General features: G+C 36.0%; 1 protein-coding gene across 2 annotated transcripts in view; it reads right to left on the reverse strand.

Moving 5' to 3' along the window:
- The window catches only part of LOC117394620 (cullin-1), a 48364-nt gene extending 27731 nt beyond the window's left edge, over positions 1–20633 (reverse strand). For both annotated transcript variants that reach the window (XM_033992972.3, XM_033992971.3), the window contains exons 1-3: positions 20057–20633; positions 7934–8338; positions 755–932 (exon numbers count right to left, since the gene is read on the reverse strand). In XM_033992972.3, the coding sequence (XP_033848863.1) occupies positions 755–932; positions 7934–8073 (318 nt within the window). In that variant the 5' untranslated portion in view covers positions 8074–8338; positions 20057–20633. The remainder of the gene's footprint in view (positions 1–754; positions 933–7933; positions 8339–20056) is intronic.
- Between the last annotated feature and the right edge of the window lie 831 nt (positions 20634–21464).

Consider the following 21464-nt stretch of genomic DNA (forward strand, 5'->3'; position numbering starts at 1 on the left):
TCATGCATACATTTGGTTATAACTGTGAATTGCTTTCTGGAAAATTAGTTAGAACTCATTTTAAAAAAACAAATAAACAAACAAGGAGACACTTGTTATCTATACAGTATATACAGTAGCTCATGTTAAAATCTGTAATGAGTAAAAACTGCTATGCAATAGGAGTCTTATTTCCATCCAGTTATTTTATTAAAATAAAAAAAAAAAATAGAAAGATGGAGGTAGACTGGTTTTAGACAACAAAAAAGATGGAAAATGTTTTAGGTCTCAAAGTTCTGTAGTGTTTTCTGGAAACCCATGAAACTGCTGTAACAAAATTCTACACACAAAAGTGTACAGAGCCAGTACAATACAGTGCTGGATGCTATGTAGAAACATATGTTTTGGTCGGTTTGAAAATCAGCTATCCACAATGTCAAACTAAATCAATAAGGAAAAAATTCAAACAGGAAGCCAGTTCACAAATTAAGACACTACAGGAAATACAAATGGAATAATTGAAAAAGAATAATCATTAAAAATGTATCAAATGGAAAAGTCAAAAACAGCATAAGAGGCACACACACAGTGTCAATGCTGGAGACTCAGTAATGCACTGTGGCAAGCTGCTTTGAAGGGTATTCAGACACAAAAAACCCCCAAACAAAACAGAAACAAAAAAAATAAATAATAAGGCAAGTAATAGAACTGTCCATAATATGAACAAGTCACGTTGAGTTACTGTAGGTACTGAATGTACATGACAAGGGGTTACCTTGAGAAGATTTGTCAAGTAGTTCTTGAGGAACTCCTTCAGTCGTTTGTAGAGTTCCAGTCCCACAAACTGCGCCCCTCCGGGGGTCTGTGCCTTCTTGGAAGGTTTTGAAGGAGGGACCCCAGCACCTCGAGCCTGGTTCGACTGGTGCACACTGGTACAGTAGTTATAAACGTGACTGGGGGGTAGGTTAAGGAAACCACGAGGATACAAAACATGCAGCATAAAGAAAAAACAAGTCTGTCATGTTTTAAACAAAAGTTAGTTTACATTTTTAAAAAGTAAATTACTGCAACAAATGTAGATATTGCAGTTAACAATCACTCTCCCAATTAAGTGTTATTGTTATCATATGGTTCAAATGGATCTACAGCATTCCCAGAACCAAACTGGCACATTTATATACACTACCCTGCAACAGGCAGTGGGACAGAACGCAGAACACATGGCAAAGACTAGTCCCACAATTCTATTTAAAAAGTAATCTTACTCTTTCCAACAGAAAAAAAAAAAAAATTCTTTAGAGGGTTTAATGCACTAGAATCATTATTTCCATTTGTGTCCTGTAGGACTCTCTAAAATTGCATTGGGTTTTGTACACATTTATTTGACTCTTTTCCATTAGAGAAGTCACCTCAATTAATATTCTGCACAGAAAAAGTCTTCCTACCTGTACTAAATCCCATAAGAAAACCTTTATCACCTGCTCCATGATGAGTGTGATTAGGAAATAGCTGAAAAGCTTTCACAAGATTTATACCCTGAAAGTAAATGCTGCAAATTCAATTCAATCCATAAGTGATCAACTATATTTAGGGTAATTGATAATACCTCAATTGCACTGCAGTTAAACTCACTTCTGGTTAATTACAGTATATACAAAATTAGACATTCTAGAAAACACATGTTTAGTCATAATTAAAGCTCATATTAAATCCTGAAAAGGTTTAAACTGCTATACAACGGGATCCATTAACCTAAGCGTGAAAAATAAACCTTCACAGCAAGTCAAAGATTGTAAGAATATGGTACTCAGGCAATCTTGATGGCAACACTTAAAGCACTTTGAGTGGCTTAAGATATACTCTTGCTTTAAAAAGCACATAAACATTCAAGCATCATGTTCACAGAGCAGCTCTTTAACTTGTGTGACTCGTGTGCCACAACCCTGCCAGAGCGACTCGTCAGCATACCGGCTGCCCAGTCTAGATGTGATCTGTGGCCAGATTGCAGTTGCTAGACTGTTTAACTGCATCCTCAGATAAGAATTTCCCCAGAGATGCAGTGGAGTGGGTGAGGATATACCTGTCCCTTTACATGAAAAACATCTTTGAGTTCAAGCATCTTGAATTAAGGGTAAAGTGTTTTATCAGCTTTGGACACTCTGGAATTGGTAGCTTTGCTAACAACTGTCAGGAAAGGGTTGCTTTTTCTTGTATGCTGCCTACGATCAAACTTGGCCCAAGGAATCACAGAATACACCCATGTACGGAGTATGTAGACAATATTTTTTATCATTAGGTAATCAAAATGACCCCAATATGGTGGCAATCTTATGTCACAGGTCAAAGTGACGGGTGCCATTAGTTTTTGCCTGCAGAGTTCCCACAACCCTGACAATTTTAAGTTGCCAGCTTAAACGGTTTATGTGATATTAGCAGTAGTAGGCGTGGCAGTGGGTTGACAAACACTTCCAAGCTCCCCTTATGGAGATGCATAAATATAGCATACAGCAGTCTCTGGCTAAGAGAACACCCCTCAAGAAGCAAGCCAAGTGTTCTCCAATAAATATAACATATAGCAGTCTCTGGCTGAGAACACCCTTCGAGAAGCAAGCCAAGTGTTCTCTATGACAGAGTTGACCACCGGACACAATATGCCAAGGCCAATCACGATATGAATCAATAACTACAAATGTATTTATTACTGATGTCAAGACACACGTGCAACAGCATATGAAATGAACAGAATAAGTAAGAAAGCAATAGGCAAGCGTATGTTAATAAACTATAATAATAAACTAACTGACAAGCTAACAAAGCACCCCTACATGCATTAAAAATGTAGCAGCGGCTCTAGATTACTCTAGCAATTTTAAGTCAGTTTAGAAAAGATTTATTAAACCATTTGCATTTGAGGATTGATCAGATTACAAAACTGTACTGTATCAGTTTTGAATCTGTTAGCAAAGAATCACTATCGGTGCCAAACAGGTGTTCTTTTAAGCAAAGTTTCTTTTGGCGGAGCATTTACAATGAGAAATTTCCACTTAACCACAAGAATGTTCCCTAAGCCGAAGTGTTACTACAGGTAAAAAGATACACTAGTCACAACATGCAGGTCTTACCATTAATAACCTATGAACGCCTACAGTCTGCTACATTAGTGTAGCAGCATTCATGAATAATTGGAAATATAACTTCATAGATGTTAAAATCACTGCAGTATTAAACATGAGGCTGATTTTGCAGTTTGTTGGTGACAATCCATATACTACTGCCCCAAATTAATAACAAAATAATAAAAAAATAAAAAAGGAACCCTATACACAGACAAATCATATTGGTTTATATGTGCAAGAGGTATTCTAAAGAGGATTTTCTGTCACACCCCTCCCCCGAAAAAGAAATCAGTTCATATGGAACAATACAGTGATTCTTGTTGGAAGTGTATGCTGGAAAATCTAAACAAAAGTAAATATATAGTGAGCCTTTAATATATAGTGAGCCCTTAAAATGTGCAACATTCGCTTAAATGCACATGCAAGCTTACTGCCTGGAGGGGGAAGGGGAATTGAGAGAACATTTGTTCCCATGGCTGATAGGCACTAGAGATCTATGCTGCAACCACACGCCACAATGTAGTAACATCAGTTGAAATACAAACTTGTTTAATAGTAAGAATCGATGGGACAAAAACAAAGCTTATCCAATTTATAAAAAGTTTAAAACCCTGTTAAAAATAAACCCTGTTGCTTAGAAGCGAGTGTGCAGATAGTCGCAAGAGTAATACCTTTTAACATGTTTTTTTGGTCGGCAGGTATGAAATAAAACCAAAGCAAGCCTGTTAAAAATATGGTCATTCCACAACAAGAAAAGCTGCTGTTCCCTTGGTTGCCCTCATCTATACAATTCAGTGCCAATTATAGCAATGCACTTCTGCACTGAGTGATTTAAAAAGATGAGTGGAAGTCAACTGCCCTTTCACCCAGAGCACTGAAATTTTTACTGCCGCACTGCAAGGTGGTGCTGTAAACTAACAAAACATTTAGCGAAACTAGCAAATGCCACAAATTTGCTATAAACATCTGACCTTTCCTTAGGCTTACAAGAAGAGCTAATCACTGACTGAATTATCAACCAGTGTGTCAACCAATTATCAACTGAGAGATTCGTTAATCAAGTTTAATTTACAGGTTGCCCAGGACTTCTAGCACACAATTCCCAGCTGAGATGTTGCACACTTTGAGAGTCAGTGACACATTTCTACACAATAAGCAAAGATCTGAAAGTGAAATCAAAATGCTTTTATATCAAATGGATATAAAATATGACAAATAAAATATTTCTAGTTGGTTTGAGCACAATATGTTCTATATTAAAATTACACTGTCACACTGTTTTTCTTGGTAAAAGCTTTGTTTTGCATTGTGTTAGTAACATGATTTTTGTTCAATTTTATTTCATACCTAACAATGTAAAACATGGTAAATGGAATTACTATATGCACACCCCTCCTGAGAAGTGCCATACATTGTATAGAAATTGAACAGTAGCCCTGTATAACAATGCTTCTTCTCAGACATGCTTGGTTGTTATTTTTTGTGATATATGTTCTCTGATTTCCAAACAGGATGTCACTGTGAATGACATGCATGTTGCTTTAAAGGACTGCTCCTATCCTGTATTGTGTTTAAAAATAAATAAAATGTATGTGCTAGTAATGCAAGTTTGAAACTAACTAGCAAAAGAACATCTTGTCCTTTCTAGATAAGACAGCAGAATGATTGTCATACTATATAATGTTTTTTCCCCCAATTAATTACATGCAGCAACTTTTTCACTGCCCCCTTGTCATTATGTAGTTCCAACTTTTCATTTCTAATGCATTAAATATGGTTCTAACCGATACCAGTGATGTTGCCTTTGTTGGTCTTTTTCAGGCACAATAAACATGTAAATTGCACACGTCTATGTTCTGGATGTCTATTTACTTCCAACATGTAACTGTATAGTGCAGATAAGCATTGGATATCAAATCCTGTCCCACTGTGAAAAATAAAGCAGTTGATACGAGAAAAGTCTATTCATATCAGCCAAAGTGTAAGTGGAGAAATCACAATTATTTGTGGCTAACCTGATTACAGAGACCATCTATTGGGATTCAAACTCCTAAATATCTGAGAAATGAATTACACAAGGCTCTATATCCTGCAAGCGCACCTGCTTCAAACTAGAATCAATTACACAATGCTCTATATCCTGCAAGCACACCTGCTTCAAGCTAGAATCAATTACACAATGCTCTATATCCTGCAAGCGCACCTGCTTCAAGCTAGAATCAATTACACAATGCTCTATATCCTGCAAGTGCACCTGCTTCAAGCTAGAATCAATTACACAATGCTCTATATCCTGCAAGCGCACCTGCTTCAAACTAGAATCAATTACACAATGCTCTATATCCTGCAAGCGCACCTGCTTCAAGCTAGAATCAATTACACAATGCTCTATATCCTGCAAGCGCACCTGCTTCAAGCTAGAATCAATTACACAATGCTCTATATCCTGCAAGCGCACCTGCTTCAAGCTAGAATCAATTACACAATGCTCTATATCCTGCAAGTGCACCTGCTTCAAGCTAGAATCAATTACACAATGCTCTATATCCTGCAAGTGCACCTGCTTCAAGCTAGAATCAATTACACAATGCTCTATATCCTGCAAGTGCACCTGCTTCAAGCCAGAATCAATTACACAATGCTCTATACCCTGCAAGTGTCCTTATTATAAAACTTAAATATATTTTCTTCAGTTAACAATAAAATCTTACCAATTTAAGGTCACAGAGAACAGCACATCTGCCAGGCAGCAGATGCCAGCATTTCAAAAGGCTGATTGAATGACGATAGACAGGTCTAATCACATCTAAACACATTGCGGACTGGTAAATAAAAATAATCAAAGTAGAATACCATGCTATGCATCCTGAAATGCAGTCTATAGTATAATGACAAAAAACATTGCATCACAATCTGACTGCACGCTACCTATGCTACAAAGTGTGCTTGTCAAGTGGATATAACTGTACATACAGCTGAATGATCTTTACACTGCCATGGAGAAAAGGAAACGTGACTTTTTTTGTTGCATTATTTACCAGCCTTAAGTAAGTAAAGATTGTGAGCTGTTAATGCAGTATTTCATCATAACAGTTCATCATAAGAGTTATTTTAAATAATGACCTATAGTAACAACAAAATAAATGTATTTTTCTAGATTTGACTTGTTTGTGAAAGTTTATTTAAACCTATGAATGTATGTCATTAATTTTGTTTTAAAATTATGAACACAACAATCAAGCAATAATCTGTTTTAGATTTCAAACGGTTTACTTCTAGTGTCTCTTTAGCTGTATTTATTAAATTATTCTGCAGTCGCATGTTTTGTTAATTGATATTGAAAACAGCTAGGCGTTAAATATTTTTGCGTTTTTAAAAGATACGTTCGTCCTCTGTTATACCACCGTGAAATCTACCATTTAAATAGCTGATGCCATGAAATTTTAAATTACTATGCCCGTGAAATGCAGACAGATAGACTGTGAATTTAGCAGGGCCCTAGACGATTGATCTGTGGGAAGTAATGGTCACTGTATACATAACTTTATGAAAGTTGAGATGTGTTCAGTTTTAGAATAATGCTAGATTAGAAAAAAATACAATTTCACATTTTATTTTGGATATTAACCCTATACACTCGTGCTATATTGTATTGGGCCCGCCGATGGGCCAGACATTCTCGCGTCAATATCTCAGGTACCATAACAGTAATATTCCTGCTTGTGTGAAAATACAGATCCAGAGCTCTCCAATGATGTATTGCATGTCTGTATCAGACGTTCCTAAGTGAAACTACAGCAAACCGAAACTCAGGCTTGAGCCACATGACATGAGTCAGCTTGCGACTCACGGTGACTGAGAAACAAACAGGGAACAAGCTAAAGACAAAAATAAATATCATAATCAGAAGAAAATATCATCATAATAATAATAATAAAATTAAACCCAATCTCTGATAACATTGTTACGTAAATCTAATGCTAACTATTTTCTAGGTACAGAGTGATTAGCTCCAGTAAACAAGGTGAAATGGGACCCACTTTTAGAATATTCACTGTTTGGAAAGGCTGTAATATTATTTTTGTTTGTTTTGTTTTATTCTTTATTGTTGCCAATCACTATTGAAACCAACACCTCATATTTTACTGACCAGTACTTGCAGAATACTAGTACTTTGTCTGTTTATGACAGACATCAAGTAGGGTTTTGTTTCCAAATGATTTATATATTAATGAGTTAAAATGAAAAATTGAGTTGACTGTTCTACAATTAAAAGGATAAGAGTTCAAATCACTTGTAACCAATGTTATGGTTTAGAGCATGGTATATTACTGACCAGTAGTTGCAGCATACTAGTAACCTATAGTCTTTTATGCTAAACATATCCAGTATATTTTAAATAACTTACAGTATGCACAATATGTTAAGCAAAATTGAGTTGCGATTGCGTTCTAAAATGAAGATGTGTTCAAATAATTTGAAACCAATGTTTAAGTGTTTAGAGCATGTTTTTACTTTCTTCTGAAACAATTGCGCTACCCTGAGTACCCTGATCCAAGATCCACTTATCTGTTCAATATTCCAAAATGAAAATTCCCAGTTCCTGAATATTTCAGAAAATTCCCAATATTCCCACAAAATTCCCCAAATTGCAGTTTTGTGTACAATCAGTGTATGCCCATAACAACAAATAAACTATCTAAAAGGAGAAGCCAGCTGGTGATGAACATCGGCCCCTCAAGCCCCTTTTCCACTATAGTCACCAGTGGCCCCCTTGAAGGTCTCCCATTAGGTTCTTGTTTCTCACTGGGTTATCAGCCTGCACTCTGATAGGATACGTGTAGAGTTCCATGTAGCGTGACTTTGCCATGCTCTGTCTGGTGTAGACCTGCTGTATCCCTGCTCGGAGATCATCCCAGATCTGGTCCAGCCCAATCTGTTTCAAACCATGTGGGTTTTGGCTTCTGTTTGACGACATTGTTTTTTTTGTTGTTGTTGTTCCTCTTATCTCCCCCCTTTGTTTATTTTAAATATTCCTTCCTTGTAAATGAAAAACTATTAAAAGCTACGCCTCCATGAGGTGCAGTGTAAAAGACCCAACCAAGTTCCCAAGAAGAACAAAAAAAAAAAAAAGGGGGGGAGGGGGAGGGGGGAGGAGGGTGTCCTTTCCACCAAGATGCTTGTGTGGCACTGCTGGCTATTCCCACAGAAACAAGGATTAGGACACCACGTCACCTGAAGATCTGTGAAGAAAGGACAGAAAAAAAGAAAATCAGATAGAATTCCGACAAACAAACGTGGAAATTAAATTCAGACACCACTGATAACCATTTCTAAAAACAGCTTCCAATACTGAACTCTTATACAGAACATAACTAGAATGAAGTTCCAGAATTATAAGCTGCAAGTTAAAGCTGAACAGTTTATAGAATAATTAAAGAAACAAAAAATAAACAAAAAAGTATAACATTTGCCAGTACTGGTTGTCATTCTTAATACGTTTCACATGTAAAGCCATTAGTATAACTGCAGTAAGACTCCAGACACATTTTTGTTGCTGTTTTATGTGAATTGTTTTCTGGAATATTTCAGTGTTAACCCTTTCGGGACAAAGCATTTTTCAGTGGGATGCTTCCTCAGGACCAGCCATTTTTTGGCTGTAGTTGACTCTCTTCCTATAAAAATTCACTAAAAAAAAAAAATATATATATATTATATATATATATATATATATTATATATATATTTTTTTTTTTTTTTTTACAATAGCATCTTGGAAATGGCATCCTTTTTCTCAGAACACACTGGGGAATATTTCATTTTTTTTTTTTTTTTTGTATTCTGCTTCCTGAAAGTTTTGTTGAAAAATTGATGTTTGGGCAAATTACAAGACATTGATTCACCTGAGTGATTGCAATAACATAATACACATTTCTCTCAGAGTTGTTACAAGCAATAATGGACACTACTCTTGACTTATTTTCTCAAAATAATTTTTTTTAAATAAAATAAGTTATTCATTCCATTATTATCAGTGATAAGGAAAACAAATGCACCTGATACATTTAGTTCATGAAGTAGTATATGCTTATATCCACTCGTTTTTGACATTTATAAATGTTGTAAAAACATATATATTAAAATACGAAACAGAATAAATGTTCTAATATAATACTGTCAAATACATCAGATTTACAGTGTATCGCTCCTTTTTTTAAGCTCCAAACAAGTTCCTTTGTGCTTTTGTCTCTGCGGGCTGCTGTAAACTGTCTCCGCCCTTTAGACACTAAATGCCCCTCTCAGTGACGTCACACGAAAAAAAAAAAAACTATCAGAAAGTGAAAAACTGAAGACAGTCCCTCCCGTATCAATTGATGTGTGTTTCAAGCCTGTACTGCAAAGTACGGTGGCCCTGTAAGCCATCAAAACAAAGTGCTTTTTTTTTTATCGTGTTTACACTATCGTGGTCCTAGAAGCCCACTTCAGTATGATCGTGTTAACACGATCCCGGTCCTTAAAGGGTTAATCGTCTAAATATATATATCTTTTTTTGTTACTACACTACAAATTCTGGATTTTCTGATTAACCCTAGGGGAGATAATATCAGGCACCCTATACATGACGTAGCTTATTAACATAAGTGTAACGGGTGGCTGAGCATTAAAAACACAGAGGGTTTCAGAAGGACTTCACCCAAACACCAAGATTGAATTACAGGCTTTGGACTTTCTTCAGCAATCCTTTATGATTTTTAATACTCAAGTAAGAATAAGTTGAAAAAAATGAGTATCCTGTACCTCCGTCACTACAGCCTGTAATGCGGTTGCTTTGTGCACAAGTCCTGCTTCATCACTAACTAATCAATCTCCTAAACATCAGCTTTCTTTTTGTTTTGCTGATTATCCACAAGTAGATGATATCCTTTGTCAATCTCACTGCCATTTAATTAAGCTGTCAAACAATGCTGAACCAGTCTTAAAACACTGTTCGGTGCTCTGAAATGATCCAAGTTTATCACACTCAACTATACAGCAGAATTTAGCCACAATCTGTCTCATAAAAGGTAATGAATGGAGGAAAAAAGTAACAAAACCAAAAAACACAAAACAAAACAAATATTGATATTTGCTGGTAAACCGGGTGTACTGTAGGCGTGTTCCAAGGCACAATGTGAAAACTATTTCTTATTTTACAAGATGTGGCACGAATGTACTAAGGCAAAAAATGTCATACAGACGTTATAATTGGAGGAAAAAAACCTTACTGTTGAACTTAAACTTGCTTACTATTGAACCTAAAATTATAGGACTAGTAGATTCTCACCCACATCTATATGTAAAAGCAAAGATTATTTTGCAATTAACAGCTTTTTCTGAGTTTAATTATGAAACAAAATCAGCAAAATGTCACCTGATTAAAAATAAAACCCGAAAACTTCAAGCCCTACTTTTGTGTGTGTGCGTGTGTGTTCGCATTTACTTTTTCCAAAATACTTGTTTTATTTCTTAGCAATATGGACCTCTGTTAATATGGGGCATAACACATTATTTTAAAATAAAATACAATACAGTGCTAGGTGGGATACTATCTTATTTTCAATGTTCAGTGCGCTGCTAGGAACTAAAACTGACCTATTCTAATAGCATTAGTGTGTTTACGCATTACGCCCGACTAAACATGAAACGGTACTTCAGTGTGGACGCTAAAGTTTGACCTGGATATATTAAAACGTTTTTGAGTACGGGTCTCGAGATCAGTTATGTAGTGTGGACAGGGAAAAAGTAAACATCCTTAATATTGCTGGCAAAGCCAAATATGAGGCTTATTGCTGCCACCTACGGGACTGGAGTGTATCTTAATCAATGCTGTTATATTGCAGAACAGTTTTGTTTTTTTTCTTAAACAAGGAAGTATTTTACGGTCATTGCTGCAGTGTAATAGATTACCACGAATATGCATGTCTGCGTCCCTTTCCATTCTGTGCGTCCAGTGAACGCAAGACAAAATATTTTTCCGTCCAATGGATTTATTTTGCGTCTAGGACGCAAAACTTTGCATTAACGCGACCTCTGCAAAGAAATTATATTTCAGGCACAAAAACAAAAACAAACAAACAGTCACATTACATAGATACCATAATACCAAGTGAGACAGAAGAGAAAAACAGCAATTTCAAAATTAGACATAAGATATATTAATTGGTAGTAAATTTGAATACAGAAAAAACAAGCCATAAGCCGTATTATGTTTTCATGTATTCCATTTTTTCTTTTGCATTTTATACAAAAAAACAAAACAAAAACAAGACACATTACGTTTCATGGAACCAACCAGTCCGTACGATTCTGAGTATACATACAGTATATATAAATGTTAGTATAACAGCATGGAGTTTAAGAAAAAGTAGGACAAGGAATGGCACTTCTTACCTACTGTAGGGCAGAATATAAAAATACTAAAATGCCACGACTAAAATGTAAACACCAGTTATGCGTTAACCTGCACTTACCAGTTACAATTAGAGAATGATAAATTTCCTCATTTACCTTAAAATGCTAAACTGAGCTGACCTTTGATGAAGACCATTAATATAATTTGGAAAAAAATAAAGGTCTACAGCAAATTAATTGAGCAAAATAACTGCCAGTGTCCTTATAGTATAGACTAACATGTCTGGACAGGAATGTAACCCTTTCGAAACTTGGTTTATATTGTGAAGTTGCAAAAGGGATTTTAAAAATCCTCTTGCAAAGTTATAAAAATCCTAATTTGGAAGGGGGTGGGGGTCAAGCTACAGGTATGCAGGTACATCCAGACAGAGCACTTCCAGAACTATGCCGGATCTGCGTACGTCAAGGTTTGCCGTGTAGTCTATGGGGTTTCTTTCAGCCTGGTCTGTCAGTATGCGTGCTATATAGGCTGTGGTGTAGGGCAACTGATTTTCCGTGACCACAGAATCATGGAATTAGGCATTGGGAAAGGAATTAGGCATCGCAAATGGAATTTTGCAGTGTTGTCTTTTTCTCCTAGCAACTCGTTTTCTATGTGTTTTTTTTTGTACTACACCCAGCCAAGTTCAGTTCATTCATCATGTGACTTCACTCATGTGTCTCTGCTGAAACTTAACATGGCGGCTGCACCAATGAAGAAATAAAAATGCAATGTTCCAGCAAAAGACACTAAAACATTTTCTGATTATCTAGGTATACGCGGATGGTGGGAAACTATTCTGCAAATTTTGCAGTCATTTGATTGATCATGTGTCAATACCATTAACGGTCATATTGCCAGTTGTAAACATGTAGAGAACAAGAAAGCAAAAAAGATAAAAAATTGCAAACTTAGACCTAAGGTATTGCACTCAAGGCACGACTTACCCCTAATAACTAAGCTAAATTAACTGAATGTTTAATTATTGTTTAGTTTATTTCTTTCCACTATCTGCATTTAACAAAGCTATAATTAGTAATTTTAAACCTGGACTGTTTCTTACTTAAATGATATTATCTGACGATGAAGAAACAAACTCAAAGCTATTTTCTAGCATAAAGATTCCATAAAGGAAATTGATCACTTTACTGTGTAAGGATGTAGTCACTACACTACACACTGTTTGTTTCATAAAGACATTCTGTCTGGAGACACACCTCTTGTTACATTTAGCAAAAAACAAGTCAGAATTAGCAAAGAAACAATTGGGAGGATTCATTATGCGTTTACAGTAAAAGGGGCGCCATTTAAATTACAATCGGATGATACACAGCCGTGAACCTGTGTAGCAATGAGTCAGTCAACACACCTTTATCAGCGTTTCATATTTTATTCTGGTTATTGTAATGCCAGTTAAACGCTAAACTTCATTTGTGGTGTACTCTCACATGACATTGTTGGACTGTTACTAAACGGTTTAATATTTCTTATTGTTATTGTAATGCCAACAATGAGCTAAACAGGTCTTTTCAAATCATTATTTGTAGACTGAACTACAGTGTTAAGGAATACATTTAAAAAAATGGTGGTAATTTATTCATTTACTTATTTTAACTATCAACATTATATTTATGTTCAAATACCATGTTTATTTATCAATAAATTAATAAAAAGTGGGAAAACGCAGAATTGGCCATTTTTGAAAAACGGAATTTGCTATTCCCCAGAATGGAGTAAGAAAATCAAATGTACACATGTGTCTTGTTTATTGTACTGGCGCACACAGGGGCTTAAGGGGTTAATGGGAATTTTTGATATATACATATATTTGTTTATTTAGCAGACGCCTTTATCCAAGGTGACTTACAGAGACTAGGGTGTGTGAACTATGCATCAGCTGCAGAGTCACTTACAACAACGTCTCACCTGAAAGACGGAGCACAAGGAGGTTAAGTGACTTGCGAGTCAAGGAGTGAGCCGGGATTTGAACCAAGGACCTCCTGGTTACAAGCCCTTTTCTTTAACCACCAGATCACACAGCTTCCTGTGTATACATATATACAGTAAAGAGTCAATTATCCAAACTAATTGGGACCGATACTAGTTTGCATAATCAATTTGTATGGATAATCGAACAGGTATTAATAACAATTACTGTACCTTTAATAATGTATCATAAAGTTAACATACAGAAGTACAGATGCTTTATATCCTTATTGCCGTGCAGGCATAATTTGTGACATACAGCGGGTGATGATATAAACCGAGTTCCACGTTTGCCTATGACAACAAATTACGAGTGCGAGAAAAAAAGAAACTAATGGTGAATTAGAGAGCAGTGTTTTAATACTGTACATTTAGTCATTCTTTACATTTAAAACAAATGTATATAGTTTACTACAGGACAAATGTTTTGTATCATTAACTGGAATGAAACAGTTTGTGTCATTACCTAAAAAAAAAAAAAGACATGAATTGTCGACTGATGAGAGCTATCAATTTAGGCGTTGCACTTGGTGGGGTTTTTTGTGTGTGCATTTGTATGACTGACTGTTAAAAGAAGAAAAAATTGGTGTTTTGTAACTGAACTGTTTTCCGTTAAGACCGCCCACGCAGCATTTGACAGGCTGCACAAAATGTCATCTTATCAGCCAAGATGATTACTGGTTGTTAGTTGCGTTGGAAATTAATTATATCCTGTGGTTACTTAGTAAAGCCCGGCCACACAGCAATTGACAGGCTGCACAAAACATGACAATAATAGGGTATGATATTAAGCTAGGTGATATAAAACGGGTTCATCTGTACTTAGTACACAAGTACCAGGGTTCGACATTAACCATGGCCCGGTGGCCCGTAGTTATGGAGCACCACAGGCCCAACTGGGCCGGTAACATTTTTTAACTGCATAATGCATATAGTATAGTGCACATGGCTTCTGTTTTATATACGCAGGAAAATGGGTCAGTGTGCCAAAAAGCTGAAAAAAAACTAATTTACAAACCCATTTTTAAAAACATACCCACCCCCCACAACGGCGTAATTGAACTTTCCCGCCGCACGTCGTATTTGTTGTACAGTCAGCACAATCTTTACAGGACTCGTTCGGCTACAACTTGCGACAACGATCTGAGAACGATTATTTTTTATTATGATTTATTGTTTTAATAGTGTTTATTATTAGGATTAGTAAAAATCTGTTAACCTTTTAGTGTTGCTGTTACCACATCTCAGTTGCGGGTTTGCTTGTAAAAAACGAGTATCATTTGTACACATACATTTTCAAATCTTGAATACAGTGTTTTCATTTTCTGACAAGCACGCCAATGTGTGCATGTTAAATGGCTGAAATAACTATAATAGTATATATTGAAAGGCTTTGCTTAGCCACTTTTTTACTTGAGACGTGGGGTCACCGTACACATTACTAAACATACGGAAATTAAAAAACATCATGAAAGAATATGCATGCGAGCGAAAGTTTTTTTTTTCTTTCCCCTTTCGGTTTTTTTCAGAACCGAGTCTGTTTGCGTTCACAATGCAGTTTTGCAAGTGCACTCAGTTCGTTTATATGGCATATTGAAAGATGGCAGCTATTAATGTATTGCTCTGGTTTTTAATATAGCATGTTTTAGATTCTTACATATTGTTGTGGAAGAAAGCACTGGGGAGCACTTCGCTAATTTAATGAATACATTTCTTGTATGCCTACAGTAGGAGAATGCAGTTTATGCAATTCTGCACGGTTCTCCTAATGTCGGCATTAAATAAAGTAATTTGTGAGTTTTGTCGAGTTCGGCAAGATTTTGGTGTCTGACCAAAATTTCTACCAGAGCTTCAGTTTCTCGCACTGTCCATGTAGTTTAGGATTAGCAGGTTTCCACAGTGAACATAAACGGGGAGTTTTTTTTCTTCTTTAATTTACTGACCCCCGTAGCAACTCCAGAAGGCAAAAATAAAAGTATATAAAATAACACAATAATAGTTTAAAAATTAAACATCGGGTGAATTTATTGCAGATAACTAATTATTTTATTTTTATATTGACATCTAGTCAAAGCATGTTAAATGTACAAAAAGCCAGATTTAAAAAAATAGATCAGCTCTTACCAGGTATACATATAATCAGAATGGCTAAACAAATAATCCATAAAATGGTTTATTTTATTTTTGAATGGCGCTAACACACAACTTAATACATTACTCTGCTGTTAACTTGCAGAGCAGGGTGATACTGTGGGCGCGTTGTTTTATTCACCGGTTGCTCCACCGGTGAGCCTATGTGCGCACCGAACTGTTGTTAAAGTCAGCTACCAGACTCACCGAGAAAAAAAAAGCCGGTGAGATTCACCATAAACAACGTATAGACAACAGACACCCCCATGGAATCTGTCAATGTGGACTGTGGGCAGCCCAAATTAAATACTGTATATAGTGGACAACAACACTGTAAAGTAATGTCCTACCAAATCCCATTAATTTAGGAACGTTTCAACCTTTAAATTAAGTATTCAAATTAAAAAGCAAAAATTAAGTGTTAAATGGTAAATCCCTGTAGTGCAACAACCAATAAGACACATAACGTGAAAGAGATACAGTATATTGAATTAAAGTGAATTATCACGATTTAACGTGTAAAATTATTTAATATATAAATAAATCTCCGCGATCATACATAAACTACACCAGATTGACATCGATGCTAATATTATGGATGCAGCATGTCATTATATTGCTGAAACACTTTAATTTCGATTAAAGATTGACAACATTTTGACGTGTAAAATCATTTAATATATAAATAAATGTACGCGATCACACAATCATTAAATTAATGCAACTCAGTAAAACTAACACCTACAGTCAATGTAATTAAATACAGCACTGTAATTAAAAGTACTGTATACCAAACTTTGAAAATCATCAAAAAATACAATTCAGTACAACTTTAACACATTACAGAGCTTTAGAAATCATTTAACTTCAAGAAAATCAGTAAAATGTTTCTATACTTTGATATATTGCTGTTAAGGCATTGTAATACCATGCAATTGAAATTAATAAAATAAAAGTTATTGCTCAGTAACAGACAGGATCTCCAGCCCTTACTGACGAAATAGAAGAAGCACACAATGCTCCATCTAAGGTTTTGGTGGTCTTAATAATTCTGTAGCTTTCATTTGCCTCAGTCTGCTGGTCCACTTTTTGGCAGCTAAATCTCGTAGCTGTTTTATAAAGCTGGGTGCCTAATACACCACACATAATTCATGATTACAGGTGCGTTCGGTTGATTAGACAGTATGGTTGATCAAAGATCAAATAATTGACTCTCTTTGGAAAAAGCTTTGCTGTGCATGAATGCCTAAAAAAAAAAAAAATGTATGTATTTATTTTTTTATTTCCCCTTTGAGCTGTGACTTGGCAAAGGTCGACCTAAAGTGAAAAAGTGACGCTGACCAGAAAAAAATCACCTTGGGCTCAACTTAGTTTCAAATGTGTCACTGCAACAAAGGAATCGAAGTTCCACACACAAGTTCATAACCCCTCAGCTCCAAGCTAGTGCCACTGGAAGCACACCATGTCACTTTTTACTCTAGATCTAACCCCAGACAATGCAAAATTGAAGAATACCACCAGTTTGACTTTCATCTGTAGAGAGCGCGCGATCCAAATAATCGTTTTGTGCAGCTCTAAAAATGATCTTTTCATTAAAAAAAAAAAAAAAAGGTTACAAATATAAATCACGGTCTTAATTTTCAAAACAAGTTTATTGTGTAACAATATTTATACCGTCTTGCAACATGCAATGAGTCCATATGATATTCCTAGGAGTCAAGAATAAACCATGCCTTCATTCCTTGGCTGGTGGTAATTTGATTTCTCAAACAGCAACAAACTGAGCTAGTTGAGGAGTGCACCGTCATAGTGGGCCGAAGTGTCACTGGAGGGTCAAATGATAAAAGGGAGGTCTGAACATGTGTCACGAATACCAAAATAAAAGCCAAGCCCCATTCACATTGGGAGTCCCGAGTTCAGATTGACACAGTCCTTTCTGAAATAACCTTACATGAGCTATGCAGTGTACAGGACACAACTAATGATATCATATTGCCGATGCCACAGAAGAACCCAGCCATATGGGTAAACAAAAACAAGTTTAGGCAGCATGACCAATGGTCAGAGTTATCAACAGCTGTCTAATACAGTAGCTATAACAGCCAGAATGTTCATTTGAGCTTTTTTGTTAAAGTGCTTCAGAAGCCAATCCCAGCAGCAGTTGATTCCACATCCTTGCCTTTTCTAGTTTTAGACCTTGGGCAACTTCTTATATGGGCCTCATGGGCCATTCCATGAAATACTGAAGTCATCAACACCAGGCTAGAAACTAAATTGCCCAATTTTGTTTATACAGTTTTTAGTCTAAAATTATGTAGACAATGGTCACGGTGCTCTTCATCATACTAGCAGCTGTAATTGTGTCAGCTAATGAACTTCAGTCTTACTCTCACTTTAAAACTGAATAAAGAAACGTCCCCCAGCATACTTATTATTTCTTTCCTGGTTTAGTTTAGGTTATTTTAGAATTTGGCATTCCAATTACTTTAACTCAATAAAGGTACCTGGAGTGTACAGACAAGCTCCACTGCCCTTACTTTGTGCCAAATGGGCATCCTCCTGCTAGCCTAAGGAGGTAATGAATTATATCTTCAAGATTTGACCCCCCACTTAGATATGAGACCAAAGCAACTTAACAATAGGAGTTACTTCAGACACGTGTAAAGGGTGAATCCCGTGGTCTGTAGCACAGGAAGCAAAACTGGGAGTAAACTGGTAACTACAGGAAACACTTGCAGAGCAGATATGTACAAGCCACATAAAATAACTACATGAACTGTGTGGAATACTACACAAGTAAATGTGTATTGTCAAACAGTAACAAGAAGATGAAGCTGCAAGCATAAAACCCCTAACTATTACCTGCTGCAATGTATTATATACTGCTGTGTCATTCAGCTTCCTAACACTCCAACACATGCCTGTTGTCTTGACTTCAACACTGTGTAAACGTATCCAAGTATTCCAGTTAAAAAGATAGTTCTACACAATCTTGCAGCATATTAGTCCAAATTAACCTTAATACATTCCTAGCTCCCTTGACAATAAAGACTACTGCTGTCACGTAAAGGTATGTGTATCATTTACTGCTTTGCAACTGTGAAATTTAATTTTCATATTTTTTTCATTACACAGTAATAAACTAGAAGCTCAAATTTAAACTAAAAACTAAAACAATAATAATGATCTCGAATTTTAAAACCTGTATCAGCATATTTTATGTGTCTAGTTGTAATACAATATCAGTAAGTTAGGAAATCTAGTTTACAGTATAAAAAAATGTTTGGTGAATATACTTCAGGATAAATACCAAGTGAAGTGAAGTTCACAATAACATCACAGCTACAGTAACATAGCTAACATACATTTAATACATACTTACTGAAATTAGATAGAAGTGGGTCACAAGACGTTAAATATTACCATCCTACCTAAATCGGGTTTAGTACCGATCACCACAAAAATTAGGTAGTATACACATTTAGAATGCAGTAGATATTTCAGGTAATTATTAAGCTGCGTCAGTGATCGATCAAAACATAAGAAATCATGCTGATTAGGAGGTGTTGTAATAAAATATCTTACTGATAGCTGAATCAAAAAGCTAGATCCATAAATGCTGGTTTAGCAAAACAATAATGGGAAATAATTGTACTGTTAATAATACAATATTAGGCACTATGAACACAAAAAAAATAGGCAATGCCCACAGAAAGGAATCGTCGGATTTCTTTGTAGTTGCTATGCAGCAATACATTACGGCACTGTTGACTTACACAATAGACCATACCGTAATTAAACCATATTAAAAAAAATACGTTTCAAAAGTCAATTTAACTAACACTTGGTGTTTTTTTTTTACTTTAATTTGTATTCAATAACCAGGGCCTTATTTGGTATTAAACACAACAGTATTTCCAGAGAGAGAGAGAGAGAGAAGCGTAGGGCATGGACGTAGTGGAAATGGGTTTCCTTAATGAAAATTAGATTCTATGTGCGTATGTGGTCTGACTATTACAAGAGTGATGATTAAAAATAATCTGTACAGCACACAACGTTTTGGGTACAGTAAAGAAACGCTGCAATAACTTTTCACTTCATAACGTTGTTAAAAACTAAAACACCTCAAATCATCTACTTTTTCACAAGCAAGAGAAAAAAAAACATATTTACGTCACATTAATAATAGCATTCGTTGCCTACTGTGTGACAAGTACATCGTTTCTTTTTTTTTTTTTTTTTTCGCATTTTGAGGCCTGTGAGGTCCCAGTTACTATGAGCCTTTATATTTCTATAGATCACAACATGGCCTCCTCCTCCTCTTCCACTCAGTGAGTCAGGATTATTCACACATCTCACACAAAACACACCAAAAGTACAACACGGAAATACGAACTGTAAAATAGATGTCTTACCATCATCAAGCCACCACCTGCCCCTCACACCAAATCACGGAAAGCGTTTCAAATTCGATTACTTAGATTTTGTTTTCACTCGGTGCTTGACTCGATTGGGATTCCGTTTCCTATAAAACCCTTAACCCCTCTCTCTATCCCCACTTGCTTGCTATAAGTGGCGCGCCGTACTCTACCGCCGCCGTTGCTGCTGCGGTAAAAAATAATAATAATAAAAACTACGACGCCAGAAAGTGTTCAGGAAAACCTGACCCGCTCTACAACATGCAAGGAATGACAATGGGTTCCTACTTCAGCACAATCAGTGCAGCCGAATACTACGAAGCCGTGGAACCACCGTCACAATGCTCTTTCTACATCCCCTCAGCAAAAACCTTGTTGTGCATTTTCTCTTTCCATTGTCATGCTAGCAGAATGCGTGTTTTATATTTTTATATATTGTATTTCTCTGTCAAATTATATTTTTCCACCGCTGTTTGTTTGTACCACAATACGTCATTTAAAACTTGAATAAAGAGATGACATAGTCCTCTGTAGCTGCCAAGCCGTCGCTAAAAGAGAAATGACCTGAATAAACCCCTCCTTAGTCTGCCGTATACTGACTTTTACGATTTGCATGTATGGTGCTAGTCGGCATAGCAACACGGCCCCTCTTGTTGTGCAGGCTAACGTTCGCGCTTTCTTGCCTGCTTGGGCTCTCAGGCTTACACCAATACTAACTAGACTACAATATAATGTGGATACTTGCTTAATGTCACGTTTTGATTAAGATATACTTAAAATGACCAAGACATCCTGTAATTTCAGATGTAGTGTTACATGACAATAACAAGATAAATGTTTACCTATTACGCCCTTATACTGTGTCTTTGTCAAAACATACGTGACCACACCAAGCGTTTATTCTCTCAGCTAGCATATCCTGTAGGGTGTCAAAGCCATGACCTATCTGTAATTACAGCTTTTTTATTATTATTTTTGCAGCATGTTATGATAAATGCCCTATACTATATATATATATATATATATATATATATATATATATATATATATATATATATAGACACACACACACACACACACACACTACCAGTCAAACGTTTTAGAACACCCCCATTTTTCCAGTTTTTATTGAAATTTAAGCAGTTCAAGTCCAGTGAATAACCTGAAATGGTACAAAGGTAAGCGGTAAACTGCCAGAGGTTAAAAAAAAAAGTTTAGGTTAGCAAAAACTGAAAAATAATGTACATTTCAGAGTTATACAAAAAGGCCTTTTTCAGGGAACAAGTAATGGGTTAACAACTTACAGCTGTTCTGCAGCAATGGAAGTAAATTAAGCCTTGAAAGTTGATGGTCTTATGGACCGATGAATCAAAATTTGAAATCTTCGGTTCATCACGCAGGGTTT

This window comes from Acipenser ruthenus, chromosome 3, assembly GCF_902713425.1.
Source record: "Acipenser ruthenus chromosome 3, fAciRut3.2 maternal haplotype, whole genome shotgun sequence".
Classification (NCBI taxonomy): Eukaryota; Metazoa; Chordata; class Actinopteri; order Acipenseriformes; family Acipenseridae; genus Acipenser; species Acipenser ruthenus.